The sequence below is a fragment of the Achroia grisella genome, unplaced genomic scaffold (assembly GCF_030625045.1).
Source record: "Achroia grisella isolate CSIRO2021 unplaced genomic scaffold, CSIRO_AGI_Agris_v1 utg1080, whole genome shotgun sequence".
Lineage (NCBI taxonomy): Eukaryota > Metazoa > Arthropoda > Insecta > Lepidoptera > Pyralidae > Achroia > Achroia grisella.
This window is the reverse complement of record NW_026712570.1, coordinates 1,375,518-1,396,046: the sequence shown is the minus strand read 5'-3', so window position 1 is coordinate 1,396,046 and position 20,529 is coordinate 1,375,518. Positions and strand designations below refer to the sequence as shown.

At 34.2% G+C, this 20,529-nt stretch overlaps 1 protein-coding gene across 7 annotated transcripts in view; it reads right to left on the bottom strand.

Moving 5' to 3' along the window:
* LOC131842198 (resistance to inhibitors of cholinesterase protein 3) overlaps positions 1 to 20,529 on the bottom strand; it is a 54,078-nt gene that overhangs the window by 12,049 nt on the left and 21,500 nt on the right. For 4 of the 7 annotated variants that reach the window (XM_059190733.1, XM_059190767.1, XM_059190761.1 and 1 more), the window contains 4 exons: positions 12,657 to 12,794; positions 11,989 to 12,097; positions 10,917 to 10,937; positions 9,983 to 10,074 (listed from right to left, as the gene is read on the bottom strand). In XM_059190733.1, coding sequence (XP_059046716.1) covers positions 9,983 to 10,074; positions 10,917 to 10,937; positions 11,989 to 12,097; positions 12,657 to 12,794 — 360 coding nt within the window. Of the gene's footprint in view, positions 1 to 2,623; positions 2,704 to 9,982; positions 10,075 to 10,916; positions 10,938 to 11,988; positions 12,098 to 12,656; positions 12,795 to 20,529 lie in introns of all 7 variants that reach the window. The other 3 variants (XM_059190739.1, XM_059190745.1, XM_059190753.1) reach the window with 3 other exon arrangements.

Genomic DNA, 20,529 nt, shown 5'->3' with positions numbered 1-20,529 from the left:
TCAAACTGTCAACAAACTACACACAACCTAATTTAATTGAAAACTAATATCTATAAAAAGTCCACTAAAATTAACACTAAAGCATGGTTACTCATGCGTTACATTGTACACACCAAGGTTGTTGCTGATTAAAAATAATAACGACAAACCAAGCACTACAGCACGCTGTAAAATAAAAATTAAATATACTAATTAAGAAGAAAAACAATTATTCAATAACAATAAATATTCTCAGTATTTAATTTAAGTAATGTAATGGTATAAAAAAAACAATTATTGAATAACAATCAATATTCTCAGTATTTAATTTAAGTAATGTAATGGTATAAAAAAAACAATTATTGAATAACAATCAATATTCTCAGTATTTAATTTAAGTAATGTAATGGTATAAAAAAACAATTATTGAATAACAATCAATATTCTCAGTATGTTATTTAAGTAATGTAATGGTTATATACCATTTTATCGAATTAGGTTTTATTTGCCGGAAGTCCGTTTCATTACTACTTAAACTTTACATTATTTTGTTAATTCCATTACAATCTTGCGCGGAATTAAACAAAATAATATTAGATTTGATTAGATTATTTTGTATTTTAAGTAGTGATAATAATGGTATTGTGTTCGATGTACAATTGATACATAATCGATGTTTTATATTCATTGCTATACTCGATTAACTCCAAAGTTACAAACTTTGTAAAATCCACTCTAAAGTTATCACGTTAAAATCTAATTTCAAAAATTAAATGTTTGAGTAATTCCATCATGTACTGGATGTAAGATACAACTATGTTATTTTTCCTTAGCTTTCATTGTTACCATTTCTTTGCGGTATATAATTCAATAGTTTCCAAAGTTCTCTTCCAGTTACTAATACATTTTGGTATAGATAATATACGTTTCTGTTTAGAAAGACAGTATTTTCAATTCAGATGTGCAGTTACCTACCTAATATCACGTCGCGATATTTCATTCGTATGAATATCGAAAATCGAACTACTTATATTTTTATCATTTACATTTATAACATAAGACCTTATGGCCTCTTTGTAACGTCATATACGAACGAACCTCTTTTTGCACATCATGTATACGAAAGAATAAAAATGTTTAATGGATTCATTCAAATGAGATTTGTTAGCAACTACTTTATAAATTGCTACCAAAGTTCCTATATCAAATATACTGACGGTCTACCTAATGGTAAGCGAAAACCGACGCTTGTATTCTGAACAGCACTATGGACATCACGTTATCATGTGACACTCGTAGTACCACGTATGCGTTGCTATTCCAGATAACTAAGATATCATGACACTTCTAACGTAATTTCACTAGTCGATTTGCACGCTACAACCGAAATACAGTTTCAAAGCAAGCTGCTTGGCTGAAATAGGTGAGACTGGGGGACTCGCACGGACGGCATTTTACAGTGAATTTTTAATCTACCTACGGTTGAAATCTATACCTACATACATATATTATAAAAAACACAAGTCAAGAGTAAGTTAAGCTATCGGCAGGTGAGTCAAGAAAATCCTATGAAACTGAAAAATAAAGAAAGAAGTATTGCATTCTGGATCCGACCACGAATCCAACTGTTTAACAAGTATCGATAAGCCTTATCTTAAATATTATTTTAAATGTCTGTTTAATAACAATAAATATCTTTACATTTAAATCAAAATATAAAGATATTTATTATTCAATCTATTTATCTAAAAGCGATAAGAATATAGGTGCAAGTAACTATTACATTGTACTGTGTCCTACAGCAGAAGCCAATAATTTGAAATTTATTCATTGAGAGTGATTTTCGCTATTTTAGTGACACAGGTTAGTCAAGGCGTAGTAACTTAGGTACAGGCAGACAGACACGATCATAAACAAACAATCCATGCGTTATGGAACGAAATCATAATAGTAAAGATAGAAAAGAAAGGCGAAACGAAAATAAAACTCGAGGCAACTTGGAGGAAGGCAATATGAGAAGGAGGTATGAATGATAGACAAATTGGGTAACTCATGCCCAAGCCGAAAGTCAGGTTGAATACCCATGAAACTGAAGTACTGTCATTATTAGAAATAAAGTGGAAATCCAGAATAATAATTTCGAATTTTGTATGAACATTCTCAAAATTATTTTCATTTGTTCCAATTTATTGCTTGAGAATATTTATTCAGTATCATAAATGCTCACTGCGTATCGGCGTTGCGCTTTAAGAATAATCTTGTGTGTATATCTGCTAATGTTGTTTAATGGAATGGTAAATTTCTTCTTTGTAAGGATACATATTTTTTAAATTATCTATATATATTTATAAGTGGTCTAGTACCCATAACACAAGCTCAGCTTAGCTTGGGACTAGATAGCGCTGTGTGAATTGTCCAGTGTTATTGTTAAATTTCCTCTATATTTATCAGTCAAACTTGACTTTCATGAGTATTCCTAACTTGGACTAACCTCTTTAAGAAGTCTTACAGGATACAGGATAAGTATCCTGTATGGGCGACGGTTGCCACATACCATCAATTTGACTAGCATTCCAGTTACGTAAAAATATGAGAGGTAAGGAGAATGGATGAGGCAGAAGGCGTGAGGAGTGCATGCAGTGACCTGTCTCTGCTGGTTCTGTGCGTAGCTCGCGTCCATCTGCTGCTGCACCTCCGCTACCAGGCCCGATATGGCCGTGACAACTGCACGCCACAATTACAACATTAGTCATCACCTCTCCGCTGATGGTAAACACCGAAATTAATCGGAGAGATGTTGAAATTTATTATAACGTTTTGATGACAGTCTGAGAGACGACGACATTGTGACGTCATTATAATATCAGTTCTAACTTTCCGTTGATGGTAATAGTCGATAAACGAAATTAATCCGATATATTTTTTTAAACAAAAATCATTTATTCACATAAGACCTTTCAATCCATTGTGTACGCCTAATTTTAATTACTGTCCCTACCGTCCAGTTCTGCTAGCTACTACAGTTGAGAATAACAGAGAAACTCAACTTATACATTTTTTATGTCATTATTTCAGTGAGTTGAATTTTTTTTGTCAACCGTCAGCACTAGTAGGTGCACCATTACATTTACCATTAAAAATATTTCCCTCTAGAAGATATCTATCATCATAATCATCATCGCAGCTCGGAAGACGTCCACTGCTGGACATAGGCCTCCCCCAAAGATCTCCACGACAATCGGTCCTGCGCTGCTCGCATCCAATGCCTTCCAGCGATCTTGACCAGTCGTCGGTCCACCTTGCTGGAGGCCTTCCCACGATTTTTATACCTACGTATATCTTTATTCATAGATGTAAGAATGCTTGCCAATTGTTAAGGATTAAAATATCTACAATTAGTGAGAATTTTAATAACTTTATCATACCAAACATTATCGGCATAGTTAGTTATTTCTTAATTAATTAAATTACACTCAATAGTTTATCAACATCCGCCGGGTTTTTGAATTTGAATTAATCATATCCTTTCTAATATTATAAATGCGAAAGTAACTCTGTCTGTCTATCTGTCTCGCTTTCACGTCAAAACTACTGATTTAAATGAAATTTGGAACACAGATAGTCTAGAGAAAGGATATAGGCTACTTTTTAATGCGAAAATTGGGTTGAAAGGGGAATGAAAGATTGTATGGAAGAATCAGAACAGTCATCTTTGAAGCTAGAAGCTTGAAACTTATTTTTGAGGCTGTTGATTAAATATAAATATATATGACATTCGAAGTAAGTAAAGAAAAATATCCATAAGGGGGTAAAATGAATGTAATGCTTGAAACTTATTTTTGAGGCTGTTGATGGAATTGTATGGAATTTTGTATCGTCATTTTTGAAGCTAAAACGATGAAACTTATATACTGTTTTAAACTTGACGCGGTCATTATTTATACGTATAATTTGCTGAGTTCCCGATATTTCGGTAGTGTTTCAACCACCATGATCACGGGTAACCCGTGTTTACCCGTGATCATGGTGGTTGAAACACTATCGGGAACTCAGCAAATAAATATAAAACGTGGTAAGATCCCGTGATTTTTACTAATTATACGATGAAACTTTTTTATTCGGCTTTTATTGGGCTAGGTCATTAAATATTTTTTCATTATTTACGCGGACGAAGTCGCGGGTAATAGTTTATTAATAAATCTGTATTTTTGTGAATGTGAAGAATAAACATGTTTTGAAAATGTACATACATTTTCAAAAGCATAAAATCTGAGTTTATTGTCAGTTCTTCTTAGCCTGAATGCATTCAGAACTGACGATAGATTTTGACATAGCATAAGAGTCTGTAATAGGCTTACATGAATAAAGATATATTGATTTGATTTGATTAGATGTGGCAAACAAAACCACTCTGTATATGATACTTTATACTTAACTTATTTATTACTTAATATAACAGATAATATTGGATTAGCATGTTATAGAGTAAATTATACTTGCTGAGAATCAACTACGGTTGATTAATTCCAATAAACTATGCTTATGGAGTATCTTTTTTATTTGTACTTATATTTATATTTGTCGAAGAATATAAACTAACGACCCGACCCATGCTTTACAAATATTTGAATTTCTCGGCTTGTTCTATACTATAACACACATGTATTATACATATAATAAACCTTATATACTGTTTTAAATTTGACGCGGTCATTATTTATACGTATAATTAGTAAAAATCACGGGATCTTACCACGTTTTATATTTATTTGCTGAGTTCCCGATATTTCGGTAGTGTTTCAACTCAGCCATAGCGGAACACTTGTTGGGATCGGGACCCAATCACTGGATTGAACTACACCAACCAAAAGTATTAACATCAGAACGGCATTATATCCCAAGAATGGTTAGAGAGGCCATTTAAATACAGAAATATAAAGATTTCAATCGAGAAGACGGCTATAGGCTCTCTAATGCCTGGAATCCAGTGATTGGTTTAATTAAACAAAAACAAAAAACGCGATCAAAAAGTGTATTAAATGTACGTAAAGATACTGTGAGTACAGTTTGCCGAGATGAATCGAGCGAGTTCCAGTAGTAGCAACAAACGAAGACGTGTGAAGGTAGACGCATATGTCTGCCCATAAAAAGATTTCATTTTCCATCTACCCGCTGCTCTTCAGTTTACCCGTGATCATGGTGGTTGAAACACTACCGAAATATCGGGAACTCAGCAAATAAATATAAAACGTGGTAAGATCCCGTGTTTTTTACTAATTATACGTATAATAAACCTTGCTCTTGAGTTGCTCTATCTATTGCAGACAACTGCATTAAAACCCGTTGCAATTGCAATCCGTTGTAATTTAAAAGATATCAGCGAATAGGCAGTGGCGACTAATTTTTTTATACTATGTAAAGACTTAAAACCTACTTGAATTGCTGGTTGATTAAATTTAAAAAAAATACGGTGTGGTAGCTGTTGGCCGTCGAAGCCCATTTTGATTTTTATTATTTTTAAATCTACATTTTTAGAACAGTTCTTTTTATACGTCATATTTTTTGATACATTTCAATTATTCTATTATTGTCTCTTGATAGTTTCGCATCTGCACAATAATATACTATCTAAATATATATAACTCAAAGGTGACTGACATAGTGATCTATCAACGCACAGCCCAAACCACTGGACGGATCGGGCTGAAATTTGGCATGCAGGTACATGTTATGACGTAGGCATCCGCTAAGAAAGGATTTTGATCAATTCTACCCCCAAGGGGATAAAAGTTTGTATGAAACTTTGTCAATTATAAACCCATCGGGCTGAGACTTTGCATTCATAAAGCTACTATGACGTAGGCATCCCCTAAGAAAGGATTTTGATAAACTCCACCCCTAAGGGGATAAAATAGACGATGAAAATTTGTATGAAAGTACTGTAAAGCCGCAAAAACTATACCTAATAATAATACTTATTAACGCGAGCGAAGCCGCAGGCAAAAGCTAGTTATTATATAAACTACGTGTTTTCATAATTTAGACACCTATACAGTCCACCGATCCATTACAGTAGCCTTATTTTGGGGTATAAAGAATAGATTACAACCCATTCTCAAATCTACCGAACGTACATATAAAATATCATTAAAACAGTAAAGCCGTTTTGAAAAACTATAGCAACTAACCCAGAACTTTATTTCTTACAGTGATAAAGATAATCAAAAAACGTTACATTTCTCAACAACCTTAAAAGACGACACTGCAAAAGGTTACAAAAAAAAACTTTCAATTACAGATACCCAAAGCTCTTAAAAAAAAAGTAAACAAAAATAGTCATCAACACAACACGAAGGACGCATCAAAATAGACCGTAGCATCAGTTTATTTCATGTAACGCACGTGCGTATACTGGACCTCAGCCAATTTAACTACGAGTTCCGTAGACAATGGTTTTTTTTATGTAATTAGAAAGAAAGAAGAAAGACAGAAAAATATTTTATTCAGTGCAGTGTAAAAATTATGAGATGAAATGTATAACGTATATGTATAACAACCTAAGTGGTCTCGGACAGTGCGGTTTCAGAGGAGCTACCTCCCGCGTACACTTAGATTGTGGAATGAACTACCTGCCGAGGTTTTCTCGAGAGACTACAGCATGGGGTTTTTCAAGAAGGGTATATTAAGGTTTCTTAAGGGTCGGTAACGCGTATGTGACACCCCTGGTGTTTCAGACGTCCATAGGCTACGGTAACCGTTTACCATCAGATGGACCGTATGCTTGTTTGCCACCTAAGTGTGTGTAAAAAAAAGTATAGCTTACACAACTAGATATGAACTGAAACTAAATATGTGGAACTTTGTTCCACACTGAATATTTGTCTTTTCATTTATAACATACTAGCGACCCGCCCCGACTTCGCACAGGTGCTATGCTGATACTAAATATACCTACCTACTACAGTCCTTATAAACAACGTTTAGAGCTTTTTTGTCATTAGACAGTACAAACATGTTTTGTTTAGCGCCGCCGGCCGGGCCAGTACCGCCGCACCGTTATGTCCCTGCATTTTAAATCTGTAATATCTTCGGAAATATTCATTTAAATTACATGCTGTAAAGGGCCATTTTGATATATATTAAATAGACAATGTTAACGTACTTAATTGGCTGTAATATCTTCGGAAATATTCATTTAAATTACATGCTGTAAAGGGCCATTTTGATATACATTAAATGGACAATGTTAACGTACTTAATTGGCTGTAATATCTTCGGAAATATTCATTTAAATTACATGCTGTAAAGGGCCATTTTGATCTATATTAAATGGATAATGTTAACGTACTTAATTGGCTGTAATATCTTCGGAAATATTCATTTAAATTACATGCTGTAAAGGGCCATTTTGATATATATTAAATGGACAAAGTTAACGTACTTAATTGGCTGTAATATCTTCGGAAATATTCATTTAAATTACATGCTGTAAATGGCCATATTGATCTATATTAAATGGACAATGTTAACGTACTTAATTGTATAAAAATTAATGCTGTATTACTGAAAATCACTTCGTAAATAAGCCATTTTTTCCCGTAAAATGTAAAGGATAACAAATGGTTATTGTGGGTTATCCTTAAGAGATAGACATATACCATCGTGGACTTTTTTGTTGACCTTTTTAAGATGTACAATACTGTACTACATTATTTTGATTTATCTCGTGGGGTTCAGCCAACGTTTGCAATGTAAGCACAAAAAAAAATGTTTATTTCCAACATCGCTCTCCTATCTAAATTTATCAGTGTTTCTATACAATATTATGCATGTATTATATATATAAATCTTCCTCTTGAATCACTCTATCTATTAAAAAAACCGCTTCAAAATCCGTTGCGTAGTTTTAAAGAATTAAGCATACATAGCATTGTTTTATACTATGTAGTGATGACCCGTTAACGTTCTACCGGAGAGTTTATTCCCATAACTAAAGCTTAATTAGTAACTAAATAAATAAATATTTCAAAATCCACTTTAAAGTTTTATCTTTAAAGTCGAGTTTCCAAAAACAATCTATCTTAGTTAATGCATTTTGTAATTTGGTCCAAACGTTGTTAAGGTAAATCCACACGACAGAAATCATCATCTGGTTGATTTATTCTTTTGCACACAAAATTGTATATGTGGCGGACTTAACAAGAGCTTAATTAGTGTAACTAAATGAATAAATATTTCAAAACCGATTTTAAAGATTTATCTTTAAAGTCGAGTTTCCAAAAACAATCTATCTTAGTTAATGCATTTTGTAATTTGGTCCAAACGTTGTTAAGGTAAATCCACACGACAGAAATCATCATCTGGTTGATTTATTCTTTTACACACAAAATTGTATACGTGACTTAATGCCTGATGGCATTCTCTACCAGACATTTGCTATTAATTAAACGAATATATTAAACAAACATATTCAAATATTATTGGGGCCGTTAAAAAACCCATTAGGGGGTGGCAAACAGAATATAGATAGCACAAACCAGGATACTGTTTAGAAAATAATTTCATTTATAAAAAAAAAAGTAAATTAATAAAAAAATTCAATATATCATTATGATAGAAATAGACCTTGTACAAAGTCATTTCCGGGTTCGATTCCTCGCACGGTACAAACAATTGTATTTATGAGTATAATAGTTTGTATTGTCTGAGTGTTTTCATATGTATTAAAATGTATTTATATGACTTGTTCAGTACCCATAATAGAAGCACTGCGTAGCTTGGGACTAGATGGCGCTGTATGATTTGTCCTGAAATATTTTTTTATGTCAGCCACCAAGTAGCTTATTTTGGGATGTGTTACGGTTGTAGGTTGATAACTGGAATGGTAAATAATCTGACGGCCCACCAAATGGTAAGTGGTAACCGTCGCCTTGCATATAGGTGAACAACATCATAACATTGTGTGGCGAGTTACCACTCATGCGTTGCCGTTCCAGATGGCTAAGGTCAGCATCTGTCCCCTGTAAGTCCCCTGGAATACCTGGTAGGGTTATGCCAGTGAAAATTATATAAATGAGATAATGATACCAACGCAGATCACTTTGTACAAACTCTACCTCGATCACGATGATATTTTATTACAATATAGATTGTTAGAAACGGGCATACTGTTCTTATGTTTAAATTTAATTAAATTAGTATAAATTAAAATACACTTTCTCTAAAACAAAATCACATTTCTCGTACAGTTCCATTGCGCTAACATATAACTAAATGTCTAACAACCCACTCATCCGGATGCTATAACTTTGTTCGTGCGTGCAAATTAAATGTATCAACGTAAAAAGACGTAACCGACACCATGCCGCAAGCTGCTACACTAAACATCACACCTCAAATTTATTTGAAGTTGTCTCGAACTGGCATTTAAGACGGAATCAATACTATTCACAATATATCCCTCACTCACTCTTCTATATCCTCAGGAAAACGTGTGTTCACTTAGCACATTTCAGTTCAAATGTATAATCTATTATACATTTGCTTTAATTTTAAAGCAAATGTATAATTTGTCTTAAAGACTGTTATACAAGTTTACATGATATCAAATACAATAAGATGAGTTGGAAATGTTGTAGGTACCAACCTGAAATTCTATAATTAAACTGGACAATTTTCCTAAAGAACATAATCAATAGAAGAAATTTAAATTAACTCGAAACGATCACGTGACTGCGGTTTCTATTAAGTATATAGCATAATATTATATTGTTTCCGGTTGGTATACCCTTCCGATTAACCATCCACAGCTCCTCAAACACATCTAAGCCTTTGACAGCGTCGCTGTTGCTAAATTTAGTGTTGCCATTAAATGGAAATCCAGTTTTCATTAATTGCAGTTTCAGCTACCGGGCCAGATAAATTTGTAGCTGTGTAGTTTTTTTTTATGTAAAGAGTGAGTGAGAGATAGAATGCGAGTGGATCGAGCCCCGGGAGGCAGTACCGCGTCACGCTGCGCCAGTTGACCGACGATCCTTTGCATCGCTTGCTCTGTCTCCGCCAAGCGCGCTCTCAACACTTCCAACTCGATGTCCCCTATACAAGGTTATTGTTTACACTCTGTGTAGTTACTCTTTTATTGCATGGATATTCACTTAGCAGTTTGCAACTGCGTTTTTTTAATTTCGTATTTGGTATTCTTTATATAGATAAATATTGAAGGTTTAGTTACTTAGATTAGCACAATTTTCTCAGAAATATGAAATATTTTGAATAATATATATTTTAGAATAATATTATAATACTGCACGTGGTTCCATAGATAACAAAGTGTTTTTATTTTTAGTGTAAATTGTTACGTATTACGTTATTTTGAAATGAGTGCATATTTATATAAACCACAGATACTTATTAATAGAAATGATTTATCAACCCCATTCTACCTCATACCTCAGCAACCTCCTTTTACTAGATTCGTACTATGAAATGTATATACATATTTAAATTAACTATTTGTATGTGAAAAAGAAAAATAGAGTTTATGTTTGTCCTAACAATTTTTATATTAATATAACAGAATCTTCATCAAATTTCAAAATATAACAAAATCTAAATCGATCTGGCGTCTTAAATTTTGTGGTTAGCAACACTTTTAGCGATTCATTTTTATTTATATAGATTTTCTAAAATTATTATCCACTACGAGCATCAGAAATTTCATTCAGTCATTCGAGGCGGATTCAATACAAACCGCGTCCATTTCTATTGTACAGTTCCAATTTTGAAATCGCGACAACTTTATCAATACTTTTTTTATTATTACAAACTTTTTTATCGCACGCGGAACGGGCACAGAAATAATATCATACGGTTTTGATAACGTTATTACTAGTAGATTGTTTTCCTGTTTTTATAATCAAATCATAAAATATACTTACTTGTGTCCCGTTCTTTAGGGCCTGCATGCAAGAATAAACAAAAACATGATATACTTTTATGGACATTCGGACATTTTAATGGTAAACGGTACTACTTTAAAAAAATTGTAACGTAACCGTTTATCATCAGATGGGCAGAATGGTGGCCTGGCGTTTCAGGCGTCCATAAGATACGGCCTATGGATGCCTGCAAAGCAAGCTGCTAGCGGTAGATTTAGGCCGCAAGTTTTGCTATATCATAGAATTAAGTAATGAGTACTAAAGGTAACTAATTAAAATTATTAATATTATTTACCGTTAACAATTTTTTGTATGTGACTCGACATATGATAACTGTCTGTGCAGTATTGCCAACTTCGTTTCGAGTATTTGAAACAAAATCTGAACGCAAAGACATTTGTCGTTCAGAGATATAAAAATGCGTCTGTAACTAGCCAATTCATAAAAATAATACGGATAAAAGTTTGTAATATATAGGATACGAAGTCGAAGGCAACAGATGGAAGGAATATACGTATATCCTATATCTAACTATACGAAATTCATAAAGCTGATTAAAAATTTCGTGAAAGAAATTTGGACTTTACGACGTCTACATTAAGGTCGAAAATCAATTCGCAAATCCGACGTCTGAAGCGAACATATGAGTGCGTGGAACCAGTACCTAGTTTATCAGGCGAGGTCCTGGAGTCGTCTCGGTTCACTCGTCGCCGGAACGGATTCATGGCATATTCATAAAATCTCTACAAAAATTCGTAAAATTATCCTGATTGGAAATTTCATGACGGAAAATAGGACCTTACAATGTTTAGATTAAAGTCGAAAATCAATTTGCAGAGCCGACATATGCAGAGAATCTTTTTCTGTGGTCTTAATGCACTTGTCCTGGAGTCCTCTCGGAACACTCGAAACCGGAACTAATTCATGGCATATTCTTATGCCACATATCTCTACACAATATTTGAAAAATTTTGTGGAAGAAAATTGGACTTTACGACATTCACGTTAAGGGCGAAAATCAATACGCAAATCCGACGTCTGCATAGAACGTATATGTACGTGGAACCGGTACCTAGTTTATCAGGCGTGGTCCTGGAGTCGTCTCGGAACACCCGCCGCCGGAACTGGGGGTCCGGTGACACTGATTCATATGGCACGGTCGCTGTACGCTTGAACAGTATCTGAAAGTACAGAATAGAATAGAAATTATATTATTTCTATATTTATCCCTTGGGATAGATTTTGTTAAAGCACATTAAACAATAATAACCCTGGGCAATTAAAACATAGCGCTAGCTAGTCCCAAGGTAAGCAGAGATTGTGTTATGGGTACTCAATTGATACAAATACTTTTTTTTGTAAATACATAGAAAATACTCAGACAGATACAAACAATCATACTCAAGAATACAAATATTTGACGGTTGAGAATCCAACCCAAGACCATTGGAAGTAAAGCAGTCTGCTAAACACTACGCAGACCACTTTGTACAGTCTACCTCTGGTATTATCAACGCCCATTAAAGGTATAAACTAAGATTCTTATACTCTATTCTCTTAGGAGATAAAAACCATCACTCCTAAGAATATCCTTGAAGGATTCTTCAGTTCATATAGTGTAGCGAACTTTGATAAAATGCGAGCACAATACATCTATGTAGGACGCAGTGCTATAGGTCTAACCACCTGACAATTGCAAAAACCCCCAATAAAAGAAGGTTCTTGCAAAAAGCAACTTACCTTGCTAAGTGTATAGACGAAGAAGACGATGATGCAAATGGTATAGATCGGCATCACGAAGCCCATCGAAGACTTGGGTGCTGGCACGGGTCCTCCAGGGGAGCCCAACGGCGGGCGCATACCAGGTATCGGAGGAGGCTGCATAGAAACAGTACATCTTACTAATATTATAAACGCTAAAGTTCTAGAGTATGTATGGATGGATGGATGGGATGATTGTTACTCTTTCAGGCAAAAACTACAGAACGGATTTTGATGAAACTTTACAATAATATAGCTTATACATCAGAATAACACATAGACTACATTTTAGAAACATAGTATGTAAATTGGACGAAATACAATGCTAAATGTCAAGTAATGATAAGTGTGATGCAGACAAAGTTGCGTAAGCTAGAAGTTATCATAAATCTCGGCATTTAAAAAAATTGGAGAATATCCTCCTAGTTAAGCGGATAAGCTAGTTATCATAAATATTTTTGGCCATTTTTTTGTAATTTGGCAAAAATCCTCATGGAGATCCGACCGACCGATCCGACCCCTTAAAGGTAGACGGGTACTGTCGGTCTCTTACCAGCTAAAAACTCTAAAGCGTTCCTTTTCTTGACCTTTTGCAAGAGTTACGAAAATGCGGCAACTCGCACGTGACAGCCCTAATGTTTCATAGGCTACGGTAACCGTTTACCATCAGATCATATGCTTGTTTGCCAACGTTGTAGTATTAAAACAACTTCCGCAATCCTAATGATTAACTGGGGGAAAATATCAGGTCCATCATGTGCACCTTTATTTGTAGTTTAATATATTACTAGCTCGGTAGTTCGGTCTATTTCTTCGTCCACGTCACCATGACTGATTCGGACAAAAATTGCAATGTCTATCTTAAATGCTAGATGACAAATATTTTGATTTATAGATAATCTCTCTTTCGCACTATTATAGTACGTGGTAACACTACGGACACTATGTTATCGTGTGCCACCCGCGATACCACTCATGCGTTCTCAGTTCAAAAGACGAGGATGTCGTGCTTCTTATCCTGTAATTTCACTGCCTATTCTGCACCCTACAATCCAAATATAATATATCTTACAAAGCAAGCTGCTTGGCAGCTGAAATAGGTGAGACTGGGGACGCAGACGTCTTACAGTCTAACTCTGATGAACACTCTTTAGCCTCTGGTAAAGACTTTACACACTTAAGTAAAAAATGCCATTCACTAAGTTCATATAAATATGGTTACAAAAGCATCTACAAGAAATCACAAAACTAAGCTCGTTTTGAATGAATTTTAATTAAACAATAGTATAGTTAATGAGACGATCGATCGACACAACGCCGACGGATAGACTGGATTGATTGAGTTTATAAATACTGTCCGCACCATTTACGACATCGCGCTTGATGGTTTCCTGTGTGTGCGATGTGCGTTGCAGACAAACTGACGACTGCGACTTACGACTAATCGATCAGACAAAGGTTTCAAATTGAATATTAGGGCCTTTTTGCAGAATTTAAGAAATTTGTCCAAAAATTGAATATAGAGCCGTACTCTTGGCCGAAATTAAGTTTTATTGTCCAAAAATTTAATATTAGGGCTCTTGGCAGAAATAAAGAAATTCATCATTAAAATTAGTATTGGGGCCTTTTGGTTGCAATAAAGAAATTTGCTATAAAATTTAATATTATGGCGTTTCGAGAGAAATTAAGACATTTGCCAGAAAGTCGAATTTTAGGACTTATGATAGAAATTAAGAAATGTTCCATATAATTGAATATAAGGACTTTTGACAGAAGTTAAGAAATTTGCCCTAAATTGTTATTAGGGCCAATGGTAGAAATTAATAAATTTGCCATAGAACTGAATATTATTAGCGGAAATTCAGAAATTTTCTACAATCTTAATTAAAATTACTTTAAAATTGTAACATATTTAAAATTTGTATGCCCATAAATTGTGGCAATTAAACAGTTACCCATAATATTAGTACCTGGATAATTTAGCATTATCTAACTGTTTTCTGCAAATAAATTTATTTCATTTCTTGTATCTACAATTTAGAAGCGAGTCTACATCGTATCGGTCTCGTTAGGTAACCTTCATTGCGTCCAGTGCTGTTTTCATACAGAACTGCGTAATTCGCCAAAACTTGACGTTTATCAAAATATGATGGTATTTTTATGACGCTTTGAATCGGATGCGATAAACTATTTTTGCATTGTTAGTATACAAATATGATTGGCGACAGAAAAACAAACGCAGCTACGAATGACCTCTGTGGACCATAGACTATAGAACAGAATATTTTTTGTACGAATCTGTGTAACAATTTTCGGCATTTTTGTAGGGTTGCATCAATTATACAAAATTTTTTTGGATGCATTACAGGTTGTTACATAGATAAAACGTAGTGTTAATTACTGTATTCTAATTGTACGAACAAACACTAAAATCATTTATTTTACAGATTCATAAGAAAAATAAGTAATTAATTTGTGTTTCAAATGTTTTCTATTTTCAAATACTTCTATTTGGAAGAAGTGTTATTAAAATTAAAGTGATCAAACAGTCTAAACCAGTGAATCCCAAAGTGGTCTATATAGACCCCTGGGGGACAAACTGCAAGGGGTCTACGACATAAAAAAGTTTGGGAACCTCTGGTCTAAACACTAGAACGTATAAGATTTCTAATATAAGTATACTATATATACGTATAGATGATTTACATGAACACCATTTGTTCGTGTTTCAGTTTTACTATTTTCAAATACTCCTAATTCGAATAAGATGCAAAACAGTGTTCTTTTTATAAATCTTTCAATCATCTTTTATTTATTAATACCAGTCTAAAGGACAGGCCATCAAAGATTTTTAATATACGGAGCTTGGCGAAACTGTTGTCACCCGAGAGAATGAAAAAGTTTTCTCAATTATGCATACGTATAGCTTATTTTAAATCAGTTCCATTTTCAAATACTTCTTTGTATAAATTTTCGGCCTCGTTTTTTATCTAAATACCTTTTTTTTTTATTAAGTATTTTGACGGCCCTGGAAACTTCTAAACACCAATTAGAATCATGAAGGTGACTGATTTCCAATATACATAATACAAGTATATAATACGTGTCTATTTGCGTGAGTTATATTATCTCACTTCTTTCGACTCATCGCACAAGTCTAAAGCACCCTGAACTGCTGTTGATTTTATATCATAAGATTCTGTAATAGACCTACATGAATAATTTTTTTTTATTATTGTTCGTCGGTGTGTCTTACGAGGAAAAATGTTAGGACACTTGATACGGCACGATGATTTCATGAAAATTATTATTGAGGAGAAAATAGAAGAAAAAGATGGGGAGGGGAAGACCAAGGAATAGCTACGTCAAACGAATTGAGGACAAAATGGGAGTCGTGTAGTATCAAGAATTAAAGAGCATGATGGAAGATCGCGGAAAGTGGCAAGAGCTCCACCGACAAGAGCGTGGCTCTTAAATTATGAATGAATGATGGTGTGTCTTTTGTAGAACAAAATCTTATATAACTCGTTGAGGATAGCTGTGCATATATATATATATATATATATATATATATAGTTATATTTATTTAGAATTATTAGATAATAAAATTAATAGTATTATTTGATATATTTGAATAATATTGATCTTTAGGTGTCACCTAACGAAAATAAATGTTACGTATCTACCTATATTTGACATATAATATAATTATTAAATGTAAATTTAATAATTCTATTTTATAATTTGTATATTACCAAAACAATAGCGAAATATGTGGACAATTTTATTAATACTGACATTCTTTTAATATTTATATCACATTTCATGCAAATAAATACATTTCATGTCATACATGTATGTATGTGTGTTAATAATGGTTTCCTTTCTTTATTCAGAGCATTTCTAAGTGAATTGGTGATAATACAAGGTGCAGTTAACTCGTACAACTGTTGACCGTCACAAAATATCTGGTAATTTACATAACTGAGACGCAGGTACGTACTCGCTTTATATGTGAAGAAAAATGCAAATTGATTCTACGTGATGTGCTGTTTAGACAAACATTTTTCAGTATAAACTAGTAACGGCCAGTCTATATGCTGGGTGGGGGAAATATTTTGTTAGTAATGTAAATAGAATAGAATAGAATAGAATAGAAAATCATTTATTCAAATAAACTTAATTTAAGCACTTTTGAATAGTCAACATTTTTTTTAATCTACCGCTTATTCGGAAAGCTGTCTGTGGTCTAATAAGCCCATTGCTAGCAATGTACCAAATCAGGTTGACCTTCATAAGGTTCTCTCCGCGGTGGTAAATTCCTGGTGAATTTACCACTATGGGCTAACTGACCTGACTTCGTGTTCATCCTATCATCCTCCACTGGTGCCCCGCGTGCGTAAACCGTTAGCGCAGGCTGGAGCACCACCATTATCATTCATAAGAAAAAAATATGCTGGGTAGAAACTAGTTTGCTTGTAGGAACTGGCCTGCTCTGATAAATATGGTTACTCAAGTAACTATTATATTTATGTATTTACTTCAGTCATTCTTGCTATTTGACGACCTCGGTGGTCTAGCGGTTTAACACCGCTTTAATTCCGACGGTCGCTGGTTCGATTCCTTGCAAGGTACAAACATCGCCATTTAGTCCCACGGTAAGCAGAGCTTGTGTTATGGATACTAGACAACTGATGAATACTTAGATATTTTTTGTAAATACATACATAATATATACAGAAAACAGCCAGACTGATACAAACAATCATACTCATAAGAACAAATTTTTGTAACGTGTCAGGAATCGAACCCGCGACCGTCGGAAGTAAAGCGGTGTGTTAAACCGCTAGACCACTGAGGCCGTCAAACTATTGCTGGGTAGAAACTAGTTTGCTTGTAGGGACTGGTCTGTTCTGATAACTATAGTTAATCAAGTAGCTATTACATTTATTTATTTCTGTCATGTTGTTATTTGTTATTTGACGACTTTGGTGGTCGGTTTAGCATACCGCTTAAATTCTGATGGTCGCGGATTCGATTCCTTGCACAGTACTAACATTTATATTTATGAGTATGACTATTTATATCAGTTGTCTAGTACCCATAACACAAGCTCTGCTTGCCGTGGGAGTAGATAGAATGACGTTAGATTTTGAAGTACTGACACGAAACTCAGCACTTATTCTTTTCAAGTGAGCTTGTTCTATTTTCAAATACCTACTCATCATTCGAATGAACTTCAAAAAAAGTTTTTTTTTTATCAGTGAACAGAGAATGTTCTGTTTTTAATAATCGACTTTTTTATTTTTTAATACCAGTATAAAGCATAGGACAACGACGAGTTCTGATTAATATATTCAAACGTAAAAATGAGCTGCATTCGTATATCAATTGATCGTATATAAATTGTTCTATTTTCAAATACCTACTCATATTTCGAATAAACTTCAAAAAAAGAATTTATTATTTTTTATCAGAGGACAGGGGATGTTCTGTGTTTTTAATAATCGACTTTATTATTTTTTTAATACCATAAAGCATAGGACACCGACGAGTTCTGATTAATATATTCAAATGTGTAGATGAGCTACATTCTTATATCAATTGTTCTATTTTCAAATACCTACTCGTATTTAGAATAAACTTAAAAAAAATAATTTATTCTTTTTTATAAGAGAACAGAGGATGTTCTTTGTTTTTAATCTACTTTTTTTTTAATATTAGCCTGAGGCAAAGGACGCATACGATTTCTATTATACATTATCTATGCGTACAGATGAGCTAGATGCGCGGGAGTGTCACTGCCTAGTTATTTCTGACGCTGTATGTCTAGGCCGCGGATGTGGGTCGCACCCAATGCCACCGGTTGGAGTATGTTTGTCTTTACACTTGCTAGCACGTCGCAAATTGGAAATCTCTTGAACAATCAGACCATTGTAGGAGGAAACAGTAAACTGAAACTATGTGGTTTTCTCGTCCATTCCAATAGGAGAAAGGGAGATGTCAATATTTTACGATAATATTGAAATAGCATATTCTGGTAGTCACTATTCTCTCTGATTTGAATTTAAAAATCAATCTGTATTTTTTAAACATATACAAACTCATTTAAAAAGAATAAGAGCTGAGTTTCTTGTCAATTGGTCTTAGCTTGAACGCACTCCAAACTGACGGTAGATTTGACATATATAAGTCTGTAATAGACCTACATGAATAAAGATATTTTAATTTATAATTTATAAAATAACTAGCTACTCCCCCAGCTTTGCACGGGTGTACATCTATTATACATACATATATATAACCTTCCTCTTGAATCATTCTATTAGCAAAATATTGTGAATTGAATTCTCTATTTATTAAAAAAAAAACCGCTTCAAAATGCGTTGCGTAGTTTTAAAGATTTAAGCATACATACGGACAGACAGCGACAGCGACTTTGTTTTATACTATGTAATGATAATTTTTCCTCACTATAGAGCTTATCATTTGAATTATTGGTACAGAGTAGCCCTGTCTGACCGCTGGGCGGCAATTTTAAAATTAAACAAAAGTGACATCAATCATCAATGTGATAGAGCCCAAACTTCAAATATAATTCAGTCGTTTGAATAACAAACAGCCTAGCCATACCACGCGGTTTCACCTGCCATTTCATTTAGATGAAATGGCGGTCACATCCCCTCGACTCGACCCACCGAATTGCATTGCCAAACCCGCCCGTGCGAGGGGGGGAGGGGATTGTGAGTAATGTGGGTTGCTAACCCCATTGTTAGCAATGTACCATGTCAGGTTGACCTCCACGTGATTCCCCCTGAAAACCAGTGTTAAATTTCTGGTGAAATTGCCACGGTGGGCTAACTGGCCTGAACTCATGTTCATCTTATCATCCTCCACTGGTGTCCCGTCAGCGTAAACCGTTAGTGCAGGCGGGTGAACCATTTCATTATCATCCATAAAAAAAACCCGCCCGTGCTCCTGTTTCTTTGTAGCTGAACGTTTATTCAGTCTTTTTCTTTTTATTCAACTCCTAACAGTCTTATGAATGATATAGATTATAGAATGGTGTACTCGCCTGCGCTAACGGTTTACGCTTGAGGGCACCAGTGGAGGATGATAAGATGAGCATGAGGTCAGGTCAGTTAGCCCATCGTGGTAAATTCACCATGAATTTATCACGATGGTACCCAGAAACCACGTGGAGGTCAATCTGACATGGTACATTGATAGCAATGTGGTTATTAGTCCACATTACTAACACGTCCCTTCCCTCTGGCTCCTAACAATCATACGTAGTTTTTATTAGGGACTGGTCTGCTCTGATTTGTTTTTTTTATTATTGAGATGTGTGGAGAGCAACACACAAGTTTCTTGCTCATTCTTCTTGTGATGAGTCTGCATTCCGAATGACCGGTAGAATAAAAAAACTGGACTATTTAAAAGTGCTTATATTAAGTTTATTTGAATAAAGATTATTTCTATATCTATTTGGGCTACCCGTCCGCACAGACGTGTGCACTATTCCATTTTTATCAATAAAAAATATATGTATATTTATAGATATCGAAGTGTTTGAATAAAAAAAACTAAAAATACATTTAATCTGTTATACAATACTAAAAATAGAATGCAAGTACTAACAAGACTCCGGCTCCTAACAATCGTACGTAGTTTTTATTAGAGACTGGTCTATTCTGATTTTTTTTTATTATTGAAAGGTTTGGGCTACTCGTCCCGCACAGACGTGTGCACTATTCCATTTTTGAAATAAAAAATATATATTTATAGGTATCGAAGTATGTTTGCATAAAAAAATAGGACAATAGGTAGATTTAGTTTGTTAATAAAAAAA